The sequence below is a fragment of the Erpetoichthys calabaricus genome, chromosome 2 (assembly GCF_900747795.2).
Source record: "Erpetoichthys calabaricus chromosome 2, fErpCal1.3, whole genome shotgun sequence".
Taxonomy (NCBI): domain Eukaryota; kingdom Metazoa; phylum Chordata; class Cladistia; order Polypteriformes; family Polypteridae; genus Erpetoichthys; species Erpetoichthys calabaricus.
In genome coordinates, this window is record NC_041395.2 from 137,508,337 (window position 1) to 137,528,156 (window position 19,820).

The following is a 19,820-nucleotide window of genomic DNA, read 5'->3' on the forward strand; positions in this document are numbered from 1 at the left end:
GACAATGGAAGAATCAAGAGGTACAAATCTGTTCCAGACCACAAAACACATGGATAATCCATCCATCCATCCATTTTCCAACCCGCTGAATCCGAATACAGGGTCACGGGGGTCTGCTGGAGCCAATTCCAGCCAACACAGGGCACAAGGCAGGAACCAATCCCGGGTAGGGTGCCAACCCACCGCAGGACACACACAAACACACCCACACACCAAGCACACACTAGGGCCAATTTAGAATCGCCAATCCACCTAACCTGCATGTCTTTGGACTGTGGGAGGAAACCGGAGCGCCCGGAGGAAACCCACGCAGACACGGGGAGAACATGCAAACTCCATGCAGGGAGGACCCGGGAATCGAACCCAGGTCCCCAGGTGTCACATGGATAATGTTCTTGGAAAAAAGAAAATCAACAATCCGATAAAGATTTGTCTTGAACGAATGAAAGCACCAACAAGTCATGTAATAAAATACTAAGTTTCATTATCTACTAGATCTGGCTCCTAATTACAAAACTGGCTGTAATGAAAACCTGCACACACTGCAGACCCCCAGGACCAGAGTCGAGTACCCTGGTATAGATCAATGATCAATCTGGTGGAGATTACAGCAACATAATTTAAATAAAAAAATATTTTGTGTATTTTCTCTTTACCTGCATGCCACATATCTTATCCTTTCCTATCCTTTTGTAGTTATACTGTATCTATTTATATATATATATATTTTTGACACCTCAGGGATTGCACCTAATTTTGTTGTATTTGTTACAATGACAATAAAGATATTCTTCTGATATTGTGAGGGCTGTGTAATTTGTGTTGCATTTAGTCATTATTTTTATGTACTTTTTTACCCTAACTATATTAAATAAACATGTAAAATAAATACTTCTTTGTGGTTATTAAGTTTTTTAATGTATAACTTATAGTTGTGTAGTGTCTGTAAATAAAATAAACACCCATTTATTGTGATTCCTTTATTTCTCTTTTGTGGAATTAAATATAATACATGGTGCATGCTTATATTTGGAAGTTTCCTTGACATTTAGGTTTATTTTTCATAGTAGTCCCAATCACAATGCTCATACAGTGTCAGCAAATAGCACCTTGGCATACATAGCCTTGCCCCCCTTCATCTGAAAGCAGTTCACACTGACAGACCGTCCAGGCTTCTTTTGAAGCCCATGCGATTAGTCAGGCATTTGCTTTCTTTTTATCAGTCACACAGAATGCAGAAGATTGGTGATTATCATATCATAAAATGGAATTACACAGGCTGCACTGATGAATTTAATTACAGCAAATGTTCAGTTTTTCTGGAGCCCTGCTCAAAAATGGCGAATTCTGCCTGGGCAGATAATCAGTGGCTCAACTGGTAGAGGTGCCACCACACTTCTCTTGACCATTGGTTTTGCAATCATTTCTTCAGAAGATGAAATGAAAGGACTGGCTGCAGGATCAAATGCATGGCCTAGGCCATGATGTTTAAAGCCATGTACCCCAGTGCCTGTGCCAACATTGCTGTGAGGATGATGATGATGGTGATGGACAGCTGGTGCAGCAGGGACAACTGGTATAGCTGGTAAAAGACTTGCAGCATTTCCATCTGGACCTGGAGGTGCAACAGGACCAGCAGGTTCAAGAGGACCAAGAGGTACAGCAGATAATGCAGGATCAAGGGGAGCAGCTGGAACATTGAAGATGGGTGGGCCCTAAAACGTGAAAAAATGCTTTGTCATTAAAAATGCAATAACTCCCCTAATGTAGCCAATCTGCTGAAGTTAGACCTGTTTTGTACTTCCTTCTAATTTAAAACAAATGCCGTAATCAGATTTTCAACTGAGGAATCCCAGAGCAGCTCTTACAACTAAAATTATTCATCATGTTTACAGGACACCTACTTGGCAAACAAATGTGCTGTACCTCAGAGCTTTGTAAACACAAGCATCTAAAGTAAAATTATGTCTGTCTGGTCCTTATGCTGAAACCCTCGAATAACAAAGTCTTGCTCTCTCTGTTTCTCTTTAGAAATTAAATATTGTTCAATATTTACAAAGGACATGCCCACAATATGAAATTTATTTGACTCTTGAGCCAGCAATATCATGTAGACTCGGAAGCCCAAGCAGAAATGGGATGAATGGGATTAATGAGGCAGTATGAACTCCACTGGTTTAGTGAGCTTGCCACATTTACACTGCTAATGCTGCAACCAAATATTATCTCAGAGTTGCATTTGTCAGTAGTATGAAAAACTGGGTATTTTGAAGTTAAGTCAAGTTATTGCACTGAGCAAAATCCAGTAGTCAATAGTCATGTTTTATGATAGATGATGGCCATAAGGGTGGGAGAGAATGACAAAACTGGGGACAACATTTTCTGGATGGCTCTTGTTTGGGTCATGAAGACACAACTGGAAGGCAAGTGAATCATGCAGGATCATTGACAGATTTAAGACACCATGTTAATTGTCAGGTAAAGCCTTTGGGGGCAGAGTCCCTATTTGTAAGAGCTGGGGCAAGAAGGACCATGGGGGGCAGGCACTTTACTTCATTTTCAACAGGAGTCAAGGTACATGGCTCCTAAATTACATTAGAACGGGCATCTGACAAGCAGCCTAAGAGACCAGCCCTTTAAAGTTTAATGAAAGTTCAAATGCTAACCCCAAGCTAAATTAGGGTTTCACAGCCTTTAAAGTTAAATCAATGTTTGGTAGAAAGTGATGGCAAGAAGCCACCTCACCTCACAATCAGGAGGTGTGTTGGTGTAACATTTCACCATGGTAAAAAAGCTGGTGCCATGAGAGATAGAGAGCTAGAAAGAGAGAAACAGGAGCCACAGAGGCTCTGCTTAGTAGGTGGATAAACTAACCAATCAGTCATATACAAGGTGAAACCTGTTCAGGTAGGACCAGAGAGGTAGCAGTTTTATTGATTTATCAGTGTCAGTTACTTAATACTTTGTGTTCCCTTAGTTTATTTCTTCCTTCAGTCTCCAAATTTAAATTAAAATTTTGAAGTCTTTGATCTCCTAAACATTACTAACCTGCCAAAGGGGCTTCTACAAAAAACTGAATTAAAAGTCTGAATATTTATATGAACGAGAGATTTCAGTTTTTGATTTGTAATAAATTTGCAAACCTTGCATGTTTTCATTTAGTCTTGATGGGTTATTGAATTAATGTAGATAGGCCATTAGTGCTTTTCTGTTTTGTGTGCAGTTATTTAATAATTTTGATCTCTAAGATAGTAAATGAAGTTGAGCATAGAAGGAAAACATTTTACACAAATGCACATGCTGCATATGCTGGGCACTATACATATTATTGCACATATGGTGAATAGCTTTAAATACACATATCATTCCAACACATTATTTGCAGTTTATGCCTAAATTAATCAAAAATGGTACACAATAATAAGAATACCTGGGCTGGATATATGTCACAGTTAACTATTAGTTCTTCATTAGCAAGACCAACGCTGGAAACTGAAGATGAGCAGAAACCATGACGCTGAAAAACAGATAATATATATATATATCAAAGGTGATTTTATATTGCATAAGAGAAACAATCAACTCATAATTCCAAGAAAATAGTCATGACACTTTACACACAAACAGGTAAAGAACACTGAAAGCTCTTTTTAAGATTTCTACCAGTAAGCAGCAGTGCTGCAGATTATTATTATTATTATATCAATTTCAAGCACCTACTCATTGAATCCATGGTTGGTGATTATTGGTAATACTATTAATATTAGCTTATTGCCCATTATGTTGAACGGGGTGAAAGGCAGGAAGAATGAGAGCAGAAATATGTACTTTGAGCACACTATATACAGTATATAGCGTGTGTCTGTGTGTGAACACTTTTTATACATGCCCCCCCCCCCCCATTTCTAACAGAAATGTAACCAATTTAATCTCAAATGTTGTAAGTTGCCTTGGATAAAGGCACCAGTCAAATAAATAAATGTTAAGTATATATCTACTGTATATAATGGAAGACATGGTTGGATTGGCATCCTGGCTGGAAGACCATAACAGATGGACAGCATGGATGGATGGGCATCCCGATCAGGATGGTTACTGTTTCCATTCCCATTTGGAAGGCCAGTATAGCATGACATGAGGAGAACATGAGAAGACTACATCCTGCATCCACTGGGTGGCAGCATTCCTCCAGCATAACTCCCTCTTGCACACCTGCTGGGCCTCATGGAATTTGAAGTTTAAGAAACTATTGGGGGTCCTTGGGGGCCATTAGAGGGTGCTGTTGGGAGGAGTCTGACCTGGAAGTGCTTCCTGAGTGCAATATGGTAGTACCAGAACTGGTCCTGGGTCTGGCATAAAGGAAATTGCTTTGCCTCACCCAGAAGAGTGAGATTTAGGAGTAGAGTAGAGTAACACTCATCTGGAGTGGAGGTGAAGGACGCAAGAGGAGTTTATTATTTGTAATGATTTGTGAGCCAGAGCCTGTGAGAAGATATTTTTGTTAAATTAAAAAAAGGTTATATAAACCCAGAACTTGCATCTAAGTAGTTATGTGATCTTGGGTTAGGGCCTGTGACACCCTGTAATGGCCACAATATATCTATATAAAGCAAGGTTTACCATTATTCATCTTAATAACCACAAGAGAAATCAAAGGCACAAAAGAAAACAGACTAGTGGATTGACTATTTAAAGTATGATAGATTTCATTTACAGGTGCTGGTCATAAAATTAGAATATCATGACAAAGTTGATTTATTTCAGTAATTCCATTCAAAAAGTGAAACTTGTATATTAGATTCATTCATTACACACAGACTGATGTATTTCAAATGTTTATTTCCTTTAATGTTGATGATTATAACTGGGGCGGCACTGTGGCGCAGTGGGTAGCGCTGCTGCCTCGCAGTTGGGAGACCTGGGGACCTGGGTTCGCTTCCCAGGTCCTCCCTGCATGGAGTTTGCATGTTCTCCCCGTGTCTGCGTGGGTTTCCTCCGGGCGCTCCGGTTTCCTCCCACAGTACAAAGACATGCAGGCTAGGTGGATTGGCGATTCTAAATTGGCCCCAGTGTATGATTGGTGTGTGGGTATGTTTGTGTGTGTCCTGCGGTGGGTTGGCACCCTGCCTGGGATTGGTTCCTGCCTTGTGCCCTGTGTTGGCTGGGATTGGCTCCAGCAGACCCCCGTGACCCTGTGTTTGGATTCAGCAGGGTGGATGATGGATGGATGATTATAACTGACAACTAATGAAAGTCCCAAATTCAGTATCTCGGAAAATTAGAATATTGTGAAAAGGTTCAATATTGAAGACACCTGGTGCCACACTCTAATCAGCTAATTAACTCAAAACACCTGCAAAAGCCTTTAAATGGTCTCTCAGTCTAGTTCTGTAGGCTACACAATCATGGGGAAGACTGCTGACTTGACAGTAGTCCAAAAGACGACCATTGACATCTTGCACAAGGAGGGCAAGACACAAAAGGTCATTGCTAAAGAGGCTGGCTGTTCACAGAGCTCTGTGTCCAAGCACATTAATAGAGAGCCGAAGGGAAGGACAAGATGTGGTAGAAAAAAGTGTACAAGTAATAGGGATAACCGCACCCTGGAGAGGATTGTGAAACAAAACCCATTCAAAAATGTGGGGGAGATTCACAAAGAGTGGACTGCAGCTGGAGTCAGTGTTTCAAGAACCACCACGCACAGACGTATGCAAGACATGGGTTTCAGCTGTCGCATTCCTTGTGTCAAGCCACGCTTGAACAAGAGACAGCGTCAGAAGCGTCTCGCCTGAGCTAAAGACAAAAAGGACTGGACTGCTGCTTTCTGATGAAAGAAAATTTTGCATTTCCTTTGGAAATCAAGGTCCCAGAGTCTGGAGGAAGAGAAGAGAGGCACAGAATCCACGTTGCGTGAGGTCCAGTGTAAAGTTTCCACAGTCAGTGACGGTTTGGGGTGCCATGTCATCTGCTGGTATTGGTTCATTGTGTTTTCTGAGGTCCAAGGTCAATGCAGCCGTCTACCAGGACGTTTTAGAGTACTTCATGCTTCTTGTTGCTGACGAACTTTATGGAGATGCAGATTTCATTTTCCAACAGGACCTGGCACCTGCACACAGTGCCAAAGCTACCAGTACCTGGTTTAAGGACCATGGTATCCCTGTTCTTGATTGGCCAGCAAACTCGCCTGACCTTAACCCCATAGAAAATCTATGGGGTATTGTGAAGAGGAAGATGCAATACGCCAGACCCAACAATTCAGAAGAGCTGAAGGTCACTATCAGAGCAACATGGGCTCTCATAACACCTGAGCAGTGCCACAGACTGATCGACTCCATGCCACGCCACATTGCTGCAGTAATCCAGGCCAAAGGAGCCCCAACTAAATATTGAGTGCTGTACATACTTATACTTTTCATGTTCATACCTTTCAGTTGGCCAACATTTCTTTACATTGGTCTTAATTGATATTCTAATTTTCCGAGATACTGAATTTGGGACTTTCATTAGTTGTCAGTTATAATCATCAACATTAAAAGAAATAAACATTTGAAATACATCAGTCTGTGTGTAATGAATGAATCTAATATACAAGTTTCACTTTTTGAATGGAATTACTGAAATAAATCAACTTTGTCATGATATTCTAATTTTATGACCAGCACCTGTATTTGCAAATATCATTGACACAGCCTGGTACAACATGATAGGTGAGATACATGCCACCCAAACACTTCACACATTGTCCTCACTATGGCCTACTCACATCATGTCTGGACACTCTTCCTTTAAATGATTCTTTTCGGAGACAGTGCTACAAATAAGATGTTATTCTTTAAATTGAACTTACTGCAGTGCTTTCACTTAAAGGAACACAGTTGCTCTGGTCAAGCACATCATCAGTACAGTTTGTCTCCACAATTGCAAACTCAGAAAAATAAGTAGGACCGGTCAAAGATGCTACAACCTGAGGAAAAAGAATGAGTTTTTTTTCACATGTGTTTTTAAATTCTGTTGTTACTTTTGCATGTAAAATGTAAATATCAGTCAGCTTATGTTTCTCACCTGAGATGACATTCTTCCAATCTCCATCAGATGGAACACAGCGGTCTCATTGGACACTTGATTGAACTTCCTGAGAGAGTGTGTAACAGACTGCAAGGCATTAGTATCATTGAGAGGTAACAGCATCGGCTGGCCAGGATACAACTTCATGACATCTTCTGCTGAGTCTGAGAGTGAGGAAAAACAACAAGGAATTCAGTCAGATCCCAGCCTTTAACATCCCTTGAGATACAGTTCAAGGAAATGGAGGCTTTACAGCAGGACCAAGTACAGAGATTCCCTAGATAGGATGCCAGTCCATCACAGGCCACACTCATTCAGGTAGAGACAGTTTAGTGTCACCAATTTACTTAACATGCATGACATTGGAAGGTTGGAGTAGCTGGTGAAAAAGGCACACAAATGCAGGAAGAATGTGCAAAAAGAACACAGAAACTGTCCTGGCCGGGATGTCATCCTAGTGCCTTGGAGCTATGAAACAGCAGTACTGCAAAATTTGTGCTTCAGTGGGAGCAGTTGGTGTACAAACACAGTACGCTACTGGTTTTGTCAGAAATATTTCTACAGTTAGCTTGTTACTACAGCGGTCTGCCTAGGTGACTACTGCAGAGTAAACAAGTTAGAAAATGTACCCATGGCGTAACATTCACGTGCATTGAAGGGCTGACATCTGATGCCTTCAATGGACTGAGTTCAGTGTACTGTAGCTTCTACAACCTTCTCAAACTATTTTAGGGTTGCAGTGGCCAGGATTGGGCAAAAAGCTGAAAACACACCTGGACATGTTAGTCCATCACAAGGACCACTCTCACACAGACATACACACCCACCATATTCACACAAATTGTTAGCTTACAGTTGGCAAATAACATAACCTAAATAAATAAAAACATTTGTAATCAATTCCTCGTCTGCTTGGGCATGTCTGGACATAGTAATTTTCGTGAAATGGGACTTGCAAAACTATTCAGTAATCAAAAATATTAGGGAAATCAGAAGTGAAAAGCAAACTTTATTACAGCCAGAAAGCAAAATAATGTAGTACTCTTATTGGGCGACCATATTTTTATGCGTTATTTTCATTTTCTCAAAGGATCACCCCGCGTCCTCACCAAACATACTCAAACCTCTCTCCTAACCCCAACAACCCCAACCCCGTTTTCATGTATGCCCACTCCTGTCTCTTTTGTTTGGTTCTTGGTCGTCTTGGAAATGTTGTTCAAGTTCAACCCAAGTTCTTAATAAAGCTTAAGCTTTCCCCGTCGGAGTTTCGATCACGCTATTATACGTACACTACATTGAACGGAGATCTGGGGTATGGGGGATCCGAGTTTTGTACGTGTTGTTCTAAATATATTGTGAGGACGTTTGTTCCGGCGTCGCAATGTTTCATCAGACGGACAGCCTGTTAAAAGGGATATTTTTGATATTCTTGAATTATTTATTGGGACGCATAGCCTGAAAATCGGGATTGCCTCTGTCAACTGAACGTCTGGCCACCCCAGTAAATTTAAGTGACAGTCAAATACTGAATCATTATAATGTGCAGGTAATGAAGCTGTCAGCTTGGTTTAGTGCAAGGTAGATAGTGCTGATTTAAAGTTTATTCACTCTGTGCATAACGACTTACAGGCTACTTCTTTCATATGTAGCTAACCCCCTGTTTTCCTTGCTTGCATGTCATATTTTTACGGTTGGTAAGATCATTTAACATACCTGTCAATAATTAAAGCATACGGAAGAGGAAGATGCTTCTGTTTGAGCGCCTCGCTGTACTTACTGATAAGGAGAGTGCGCGCGCGCAAACAGAATGCCGTGCAGGCGCCTTCCTACTCCGCGCATGCGGTCTGATGGTTTTTTCACCGTTTGTGTTGAGAACCCGTTTGCAATCGGTAACGTCTACCGGAGGTGAAAACGAGGAACATCTGCAAAATATAAAGTCGACGCAACCGCTGTCAAGGTAAAATTGAAACAGTAAACTAATCTGTAGTCCATGTCGTACAAAACGTTTCTCCGTTTTGAGTCAGGCGAGTTCAAAAATCTGCCAACGCTTTTCAATGGGATATTTTGAAAACGTGACCCAGTACAGCGCGATCTGTTCAAGATATCTCAACGATAATCGAACTGTTTCTTTGAAGAATAATTGTGCCAACATTTAAGACAAACGTGGCTATCACAATTGGTGCTTCGTTCATTATAAGCAAACGCGCATAAAAATAATTGTTATAAAAATTGTGCTGTTTTAGTAAATTTGTGTCCTGTTTCGGGAAAACATGCCAAAGTAAGAACCTGCACCAAATGGAGTATTTTTACTGGATAACACAGAGTTTTGTGGATTATTTTTATCTTTTTAAAGTCATAATGACTACACAGTATTGATTAAATGCATCTGTTTAGTGAACACAGCAAACAAAGGTTTACAGTCATGAGGAGCTAGAGCTAGGCACACACCAACCCTGAATTGCATGCCAGTTCATTTAAGGGCATGGTCACTGACACAAATCTTCCTAACTGGGAGGTGCCATTTAATATAACATGCAGTCTTCGGTGGGAAAATTGCAATAGCCAGAGAAAGTTAGATCTGGGAGAAAATGCAAACTCCAATGTGCAATCCCTACACTTGGGAGCTGTGATAGCACAATGAACTGTAAAATGCGCTTGACATTAAAGAATGTATGCACATGAAACAGAGCAGTATGTTACAGTGCATTTATGAAAAAGGTACTTGTTTTTTATCAATGATATTGTTCTACAGACCAAAGTAAGATCATGAGAATTTATCCACCCTACAGTTCAGCCACAATGCAGGAAATTTCTCCAGATGGGATATCAGTAAGGAGATCATGGTTTCATGTCCTCTGTGTGTGGCAGCGTTTTAAGTAGTGAGAAAAGTGCTTTATAAATGTAAAGAATTATTATCAGTCCACTGTAGAACACAACCACTAAAAGTAAGAACCAAGTGATTTAGTGCTGCCACTTGTTGTGATTGCATGCCTTTGGCATTTTAGATGAAGCCCAAATTAAAACAGAGAGAATCTGCAAACTGCATAATAATGGCATCACGGTGTTGGAGTCATACCTGGGACTGTGAGGTAGAAATAACAACTGACTAAAATATTTTGTTATAGTAACCATACACTGTAAGAAGTGTCTGTAAATTTAACAGTAAAAATAAAGTGAATGATGAGAGTAAAATAACTTTTTCTAAAAAAGAGGGAAGTTACCTTATGTTCTATTGAAAAATACCTGTATATCTTAAACAATGCATTTCATTATTTTTTACAGCCAAGTTCTGTAAAATATTTTTCTATTTACAAAATATGCTAGATACCGTATACTGATACGTTACAGTTACACTGAAAAAATGGCTGTTAATTTTACAGTGTAAAACTGTTGAATAGGAAAGGTAAACAACTGTAAAATGTAAAACAGTAAAGCACTGTTCCAGTAACACTGAAGCACTGAAATGAAACGTACAGGCTAATATTTTTAACATTGTTAGCCTGTAAAAAATTTATTCTTTTTCTGTGAAAAAATAGTAAAAAGGCACCAAAAATGAGCTAATGCCATCGTATTATACTTTCCATTTTAGTGCTCCAAGCTGTTTAAAGAAAAGTTGCTGTTTGTTGACCATGTGCGGTTTGCTCTAATATACAGGTGAATATATACATATTCAGTATCTTTTCCGAGATACTGAACTTGGGACTTTCATTAGTTGTCAGTTATAATCATTAAAATTAAAAGAAATAAACATTTGAAATACATCAGTCTGTGTGTAATGAATGAATCTAATATACAAGTTTCACTTTTTGAATGGAATTACTGAAATAAATCAACTTTGTCATGATATTCTAATTTTATGACCAGCACCTGTACTCTCACATGGTTACCATGAATATATATTCTTTACCTTTAAACTGCTACCTTACATTAATTTAACTCAAAATGAACATACTGTATGTATTTGCTTTATGTAGCTGTTTCTTCAATATAACTTTTAATTAATGTGTACCCAAAGTAAAATAAGTTTATGTGGTTGTCATATAGGGTAGGATGGATTTTTTTAGAACTTTTTTTCTTCGCACCGATTTCTGAATTTGCATACAATTATGATATTTGTATAAGGAATCACCTCCTTTTACCATATTGTTCCTGGTGAACCCACATGTCTTTTCACAGTAGGGAAAACAAACTTAAACAGAGTTAGCAGACCTATTTTTCCCTGTGTGCTGAAGTTTTTTTGAGGTTATGGCAGCTGATTTATGGTGGGTTGTATTCCTTGTTAATATTGAGATAAGCAGAATTTATTTGATAAGCTTTCTTAAAATGATCAAATATTATTAAATACAGATTTTTTTGCTAAATCAATAAATCCTACATTAAGGAAATCAAGATTTAATGGCTTGGTAAAAACATTTCATTTTTTGCAGTGTGCTTCAAGATATTATAAAAAACAAACTTTTAAAGCCTAGTAACCCATCCACTAAGTCTACAAACTAAAATAAAGAGGTTGATTCAACACCATCTAGAATTTTTAACACATTTTTCCAAATGAAGCCAGTATGTGACCCTCTGGCAATCATTTATCTGTCAGTTTTTTTGCAACCTCCTAATTTCAGTGTGTTTTGGAAGAAAAGAAGACTGAGAAGGAGTGGACAAAAACAAGAAATTTGTAGGTAAAAAAAATCAAGACAATCCTAAATAGACAGAGAGGTCACTAATTGATTGATTGATTGATTGATAGAAACAAGAGACTATATATGAGATAAACTTTATTACCTGGGGTAGATTTACACTTATATGCGATGACTGAAAACTGACCAGCAGCATGTGATAGCATCACATCACAATCCCCTTCAACTTTCTGAAAAAATTGAAACATGACAATATTTGAGTTGTAAACATATTCATTCTCTTCAATGGTCATTCAAATTTTAAACAGATTGTCTTCTTACTGTTTCTGCTCTTGATCTAACTGGGCAAGCTTCGGCTGGTGTAGGATTTAGAATATGACATTTGGTTTCCAGCAAGTCCATCTCCAAAATATATGTTTCTCCATGAGGAAACTAAATAGACAAAAAATGAATGCAGAATAATGTTATTGAAAAGCAGTGCAGTACGTATGACTGATGCCCAAAAACTGCAGGGATTTGAATCTTTTTCTCTCCACGTCAACTGATTTCCCCAATATTTGAAAGATGTTTATTAGGTTAATTGACTACTGCAAAATGGCCTACTGTGGGTAAATGGGCCCTGTGACATGATCCAACCACCTGCAACTTTGAATCTAGAAAATAGACAATTTGAAAAAAAATAATGAATGGATGAATATTTGGTTTTATTTATTATTTTGCTGGAGGGAAGTAAACGATGAGAAATTCCAAATACAAGAAAAGCATATTCAACTTTTTTTAAGGAGAGACCTGGAAGTCAGCCAAAGAGGCTTTAGTCAGGAAGGTCTACCTAAAGGAAGAAAAACAAATTAAGCCCTTCCAGTCTCCATACAGTGACATATATTTCCAAGACTACATAAAAGAGAAGTGAGGATAGAGTGCCTTTCCAGCACCCATATACAGTATGAGAACACTCCAGCAAGCACTGCTATTGAACAGGAGGTAGTGAAGTTCTTGATTCTTTTGATATTGAAGATGTTTTGGGAAATAACTATGATATGTGTTTTTTTCCAAGAGAAGAAGAACTTTTACCTTAACAGAGACAATGCCTTGTTGGTTCTTCCATCCCTTTTCTATGTATGTTACCTAATCATTGACTGAATTAACCTATCCTGACTTCCTGAGATAGATAAACAGATGGATACTAATTTACTTGTCCTAATAGCTAATTAAGCTTTTACAGAAGTTGAGTGTCTTTTAAAAAGTGCTCATTGCACTGTCCTCCCTGTCCCAGTTGCTTGCCACATATAACATTGCCAGACATCTGAGATCCTCTGAAGCTGACCTTTCTGATTCAGAGATTTGTTACACACCTCTCAACTTCCACCCATTTAGCTTTGCAAATGATTCACATTTAAGACTCACCTTTTCTTTCTTGCATTTTAATTATGCATATCTGGGATTATATTATAATTTTAAGCATTACACCAACTGCACTGATTCTAATTCTGCTATGCAGTACTATCATTGTGTATCCTTGTCCCATCAGTTCACCACTCCATCTTCTAATTTTATGTTGTATTTAATCATCTTGCATTTTATCTTGTTACTTTGAGATATATTTGAGTCTGCTTTGTTAAGGTCATTCTGATGGTGTACTCTGTTAAAGGTGCTATATAAAATAAACAGGCATTTATAGATTAAAGCACACTCCTTCAATTTTTATTTTTCTGAATATTTCAACAATGAAAAGGATGTTATCATTTCAGTAGGACAAAGACCTTTCTGCACATCTTAAGTCTGGAAACAATATTAAAATTAATGTGATCAAGTTGTTTCGTTTATATAGATTATTGTGGATTTAATAATACAAGTACAGAGAAAAAAGTGATGGCACTCCAGATGCACAATAGTCCTATCTCAGTGTTCACCAGTAGGAGGTGCTGTTGGCTATAACATGAAGGTAGGCCACCTTGAGACATTCTCATAGAAACACCTTCTTAATATACTGTATATCCTTTTCCTAGACCTGCTGTATTAATAGTGGTGAATATGTTCTAGCTAGGGGCGGCATGGTGGCGCAGTGTGTAGCACTGCTGCCTCGCAGTTAGGAGACCTTGGGACCTGGGTTCGCTTCCCGGGTCCTCCCTGCGTGGAGTTTGCATGTTCTCCCCATGTCTGCGTGGGTTTCTTCCCACAGTCCAAAGACATGCAGGTTAGGTGGATTGGCGATTGTAAATTGTCCCTAGTGTGTGCTTGGTGTGTGGGTGTGTTTGTGTGTGTCCTGTGGTGGGTTGACACCCTGCCCAGGATTGGTTCCTGCCTTGTGCCCTGTGTTGGCTGGGATTGGCTCCAGCAGACCCCCGTGACCCTGTGTTCGGATTCAGCGGGTTGGAAAATGGATGGATGGATGGATGTTCTAGTTAGAGGACACCTAAATGGTCTCGGCAGAAAAATTTGAGATGTAAAGCGGGCAGTGTAGCATAACAGCTAAGAATTTGGATTTTTAAGTGTAATCTTCAGTCTTTTCCTATGTTGCCCTGAGTATGTCTCTTTGCAAAACAGAAAAAATGTACATTTTGAATAATTGTACTCTGTAGTTTTAAAAGAATTAACTAGTCAATGTAGACAGGTTTAATCAGTCTCTGACTTTGCATGTCCTGTTAGAGGTTTTCAGGGGCAGCACCAGATGCTAAGGATTAACCACCTCTAAATGGGCTGGTAGTCCATTGCAAAATTAACTCATGCACACAGGGCCAAATATAGAGAGATACTAACTGAATTAAAAACATATCTTGTGAATGGTAGAGGAATTTAGGAATACCTGGAGAAAACCCACATAACCACAAGCAGATCAAACAAAAACTCAATACTCTGTTTTGAGCTGAAGGGCAGCGTTTTTAAGTTTTTTTGCTTGTTAAAGTAGTGTGGCAGTGCTGTCTTACTAATGCAGTGTTTTTTAATGACACATGTGCTCATTTCTATGTACAGCTTGCCACTTTTTTCCAAAGTGTGCATAGTCTTTCCTCCAGCTCTACAAAAATGTGAAGTTTAGGTTAATTGGTGAGTTTAAATTAGCCCTAGTGTGGATGTGTGCATGTGTGTGCCCTGCAATGGACTGTCTTCCTGTCCAGGGATGCTTCCTGCCTTGTGTCCAGTGTTTCCAGGATAGACTCCAACATCACGTGACCATAAATTCAAATAAGTGGGCTTGAAAAAGTGTCTTGTCTCTTTTCCAAATACACTTACTCCTGTTCACTGTTTGTTGAGTCTACAACACTGGACACAAAGCAAGGAAACTGGGTGCTAGGGTTTTACTAACATTCATATGGGATACTTTGAAATACCATTTATAAAGTGTGTATGCTTGTAAGTGGGATTAGGTGGGGTTCATTACCTGAAGTGGTTCCACAAGTGAGATATAGTAAAATCTTTACTCTGCAATAATTTATTGGTGTGCTTCAAAAAAATTAGTTGTTACTTGATGACAGTTACTGAGGATCAGTGCTATACCTTCAGAGCAATAAATTTACTGTGAAACTTTAATTCAGATGCTTCATGCATCTAATAATATAAGACATTATTATTTCCTCAATCAAATACATTCTATTATTTTTACATGTGATATTTTTATATAAGTCATCTCATGAAGGCTATTTCAAAACACATTGGGCTCTTATTCACTCTTTTTTTCCTAGTTTACTTTCTTAGTTATCAAATGTCTTACAGTATCTACAGAAATGTGCTAACAGTACTCCATCATTATACTCAGAAGTTAAATATGGTGTCCTGCAGGGCTCAGTACTGAACCTTTTATCAGTTTCACTTAATATGCTTCGATTTGGAACAGTCATAAGAAAACACATACATTTTCACTGATATGAAGATGCCTCCAAGATCGTTTTAACGTATGGCACTGCCCGGGACCCACAATGTTTCTGATGCCTATGTATGTTTCTGTTTTGCTATCAAAACGGGGGCCCCAGCACATTATTTTGCATGAGGGCCTATGATACTGTGAAGACAGCTCTGGATGCCACCTGTATCTCAGTTGAACTAAAGATTAGTTTTACTGAATTAGCACACAATATATGTGTTATTTTTGACACCAGTAAGTGTTTTAAAACACATTACGAAATCATTAAAAACCAGTTTTTTCAATTTTAAAAATGTTGTAAACATTAATACATTTTCTAAATATGGAGAATACTGAGAAATTAATTCTTGCATTTATTTGTAGTGGAATTGACCACGGTAAAGTGTTATTGACTGATTGTTCAAATCGGTCTTTATGCAATTTAATATAAAATGCTTCTGCAAGAGTCATTACAAGAAGTTGAAAGTACAAACTCCTGTTCTTACATTTTTACAAAGGCTTCCAGTTAAGCTTAGGCTTGATTTCAAAATTCTTCTTCTTATATGTAAAGCTTTAAAAGGCCAAAGCATTACTTACAAACCAGAGCACACCTTAAGATCTTGAGATGCTGTCCTTCTTAAGATTCCAAGGATCAGTAAAATAACAGTGGGAGGTCAAGCTTTTAGTTACAGGCCTCCAAAATTGTGAAGTGATATTCATGCTTGTATATGAAATGAGTCTCAGTTTTTAAATCCAGGCTGAGGACTTTCTACTTTAGTCCAGCATACCCTGATTACAGCTGCTGATTAGCTGTGCATACTGCATCTCTGTGTGTTACACATTTGTATAAAAATATAAGCACTACAATAAAGCAACGTTACCAACCATCCTCTTTTTGTGACACTCGGTGCCACTGCTCTATTGCCAAGCTGTTTTTCCTGCCTTTGGGAAGACATCTGTGATACTGACAACTTTGAAATAAATGGATCGAAAGATGTTGATGTCAGATTGGATGGTCCTGCATCGACTCTATTGTAGAATGCCCAGGAGGGGGTAGGCAGTCACTTTTCCGTGGTCTCCAGCACGGTGACTGTATCTGCCTTTTATTTTCTCTCTCTTTTTTTTTTCTTTTTGGGAACCCCTCAGAGTTTTATTTTCACCAGGCATGCTACTTATTGGAGATTTTGTTTTCCTCTTCTCCGTTGTCAACTGGCCATAGCCCAAAGATACTGTAATGTTAATGGACAGATATTTCTGTGCTCCATTAATGTTAATCAGTTATAGACTACTTTGTGTCTTTATGTGTCTATAATGGTAAAAGTGGGGGCAGAAGATGAATGGATGTGTGGTTAGTCTAGTTAACAGCAAAAGATGTGAAAATGAAAGAAACCAAACAGCAGGAAAAAGTTTAAAAAGCAGCACAGTGGTCCAGTGGTTAGAGATTCTGCCACATAGCTTCAGGAATTAGTTCAGTATGCAATGCGAATGGTCACCCTGTGTTTACAACGGTTTATACAGTTATTTCACTCAAACTTAAATGTTAACTGGATTGGTGTCTCTAGATTGCCAGGTATGACTAAGAATTTGTGTATCCTATGTTGAACTGAAGCCTCATTCTGGTCCGATTCCTGCTTTGTATTTTTTTGGTTATATATAACTTGGAGAATATAAAGAGATGAGTGGAAATCCAAGCCTAATTTTCATGTTTGCTTCTGTCAATAAGATAACTTTAGCCAAGTACAATGCGACATGGGTTGCAGAGTAAAATAGTTTTTATGCTGTAGCCTCATAGCTCCATGAAACAGGATTTAAATCTTTTCCCAATCTGTACCTGTGTGGAGTCTGCATATTCTCCCTGTGCCTGTGAGTGGGTTTTTCAGCCACATTCCAAAGATATAGAAGTTCAGTTATTTAGCCTGTAATCAGGTAACATGCTCTGGGATGGACAGGCACATTGTACAGGAATGATTCTTGTCTTATGCCCAATACTGGATAACAAATGAATAAGCAGATTTGAAAATTTATAGATGAATAGAAAATGAGACAAGAAGCCAAAATGTGTTGAGTAATGAAGGTGTATATGAGATAAAGGGGGCAGAGCAGCAAAGACTGCCTTAGTATCAAGATGTAACTTAACTAACATAACTCAAGTAAAGATAGATCATGGTGAGAAATGAAAATGAGCCCCCAACGATGACTTCGTGATATTGTATTTCACTCACATCTCCCTCACCTATGACAGCAGAAAAGATTTAAATGACACAAGGGTGCTGGCTTCACAACATTCATATGAAATCAATAAGAAATTCATTTGTAACAATAAAAAATATGAGCTCTCAATATCTGGGCTAACAAAAAAGAAGTGCGCACACAGTGCATTTTTGGAAGGGTTTATCTAAAACAAAGTCCTTCAAAATGCCAAAATTAGTCAGCCTAAATGTGATTTACCATTGTGCCAGAGAAACAATGCAGACTTTTAGCATGGGAAGGGGGCCATATAAATAAAATGTATTTTCATTATTACTATTATTATTGTTATTATTACCGAGACACCAGAAATTAAATTTACTACCTAAAGAAATTAATTCCCTGTTCTGTTGCATTCGCATTATCATGACGACTTAAGTCATAAAACTGATGCATAACAATTCAGGAATGTCTACTCACCTTGTCTACCATTTTCACTTTCTCTATTCTGTTGAGGACGTATTTGTAGCCATGGTAATGATGGCTGTTAATGTGCTTGACAGCTGCAAAAGCAGCTTCTTCCACTTGAGGAGAGTCACAGGGCGGAAAGCTGAAAATATTTTGCATAACAGCCCCTTCTCTGCTACCCACCAGGGCAACAAGCAGTAGCAATGCGTGGAGATGCATCCTCCTGGACTTCTGAAATGGAAATCTGACAGAGCAGGATAGGCTACTGCTCACTAAGCCATTTATACTTTGCCTTTGACACATGGGGGCGGAGAGGTGGGGGGAAATTGCCTTGGCTTTCCAGTGAAGGCAAAGATACTGTTAAAAATGAGGACAGTTGCCAAAGTAAATGCAAGCTTGCAAAGTCTGCTAGGAGGGGATGACATCGACAGAAAAGCAAATGATAGTGTTTCAGTCCTAGACAAGGTTGTGTAATCTGTTATTCCTGGTTGTCAACTAACCAGCCCTTTTTTTCCCCAAGTCACCGACAATTAAAAAATAACCAAAAACCTAAAATTCTATAGATGTTGAGCCAATATTACTTTACAATCTCCAGCATCAATGACTTATTTGAACTCTGCCTGGAGATTTTGTCAAGAATATCCCAGCCCAACACATTGTTTTTTTTTAAATGGGATTATTGTAAAATACATATACAGTAGATAACTGAATTACTAGATACAATGATTAAAAGTGAGTTAGGTTGTTCATCCATACATTTACCATACCTGATTTTGATATGAAATAGCAGAAAATGAATTCTGTTTCTGTAGCAATGGGAGCAATGCTGGAACCTGCTGTCAATTGTAGGGTTCTGCTAACTCAAACCGGACCAAAATAGAAGTGTTACTCAGCCTAACTAGTGTTATCCAGTGTCAGAGGGTCTGGGGTGGAACATATCTCATAAACATTGGCACTTTTCTGGAAGGTGAAGCAGTCCATTGCAGGGCATCCTCATATTTTCAGGGTCAATTAAAGTCTCTGCTGAGGTCCCTTGAGAATAAGGGTGTGGAAAGCACTGAAACTCCATCCATATACAGCAGGAGATCAGACCCTTGTCCTTGAAAGTGTGAGGCAGCAGTGTAAACCACTGTGCCACCATCTTCTTCTTTTGGCTGCTCCCGTTAGATGTCCTCTACATTTTGCTCTGTTACATCTTAGGCCTTTCTCTTTTCCTCTTGCTTGGTAGTTCTATCCTTAACGTTCTTCTCCTAATATACTCAGCATCCCTCCTCTGCAGATGTCTAAACCAATGCAATCTTGCCTGTCTGACTTTGTCTCCCAACCATCCAACCTGATTTGATCCTCTAATGTACTTGTTCCTAATCCTATCCATCCCTGTCACACCCAATGCAAATCTTAGCATCTTTAACTCTGCCACCTCCAGCTTTGTCTCCTGTTTTTTGGTCAGTGCCACCATCTCCTACCCATAATACATAGCTGGTCTCACTACTGTCCTATAGACCTTCCCTTTCACTCTTGCTGAAACCCATCTGTCACAATTTACTCCCGACACTCTTCTCCACCCATTCCACCCTGCCTGCACTCTGTTTTTCACTTCTCTTCCACAATCCCCATTACTCTGTACTGTTGAT

At 38.9% G+C, this 19,820-nt stretch overlaps 1 protein-coding gene across 1 annotated transcript; it reads right to left on the bottom strand.

Annotated features, from left to right (window-relative positions):
- Positions 1 to 965: 965 nt before the first annotated feature.
- On the bottom strand, positions 966 to 18,456 carry ahsg1 (alpha-2-HS-glycoprotein 1). The gene is made up of 7 exons (XM_028794564.2): positions 18,199 to 18,456; positions 12,018 to 12,128; positions 11,842 to 11,926; positions 7,063 to 7,229; positions 6,848 to 6,964; positions 3,431 to 3,517; positions 966 to 1,715 (listed from the first exon to the last, which is right to left on the bottom strand). Exons 1-7 carry the CDS (start codon positions 18,403 to 18,405, stop codon positions 1,332 to 1,334), a joined length of 1,158 nt encoding a protein of 385 aa, XP_028650397.1. The 5' UTR covers positions 18,406 to 18,456; the 3' UTR covers positions 966 to 1,331.
- Between the last annotated feature and the right edge of the window lie 1,364 nt (positions 18,457 to 19,820).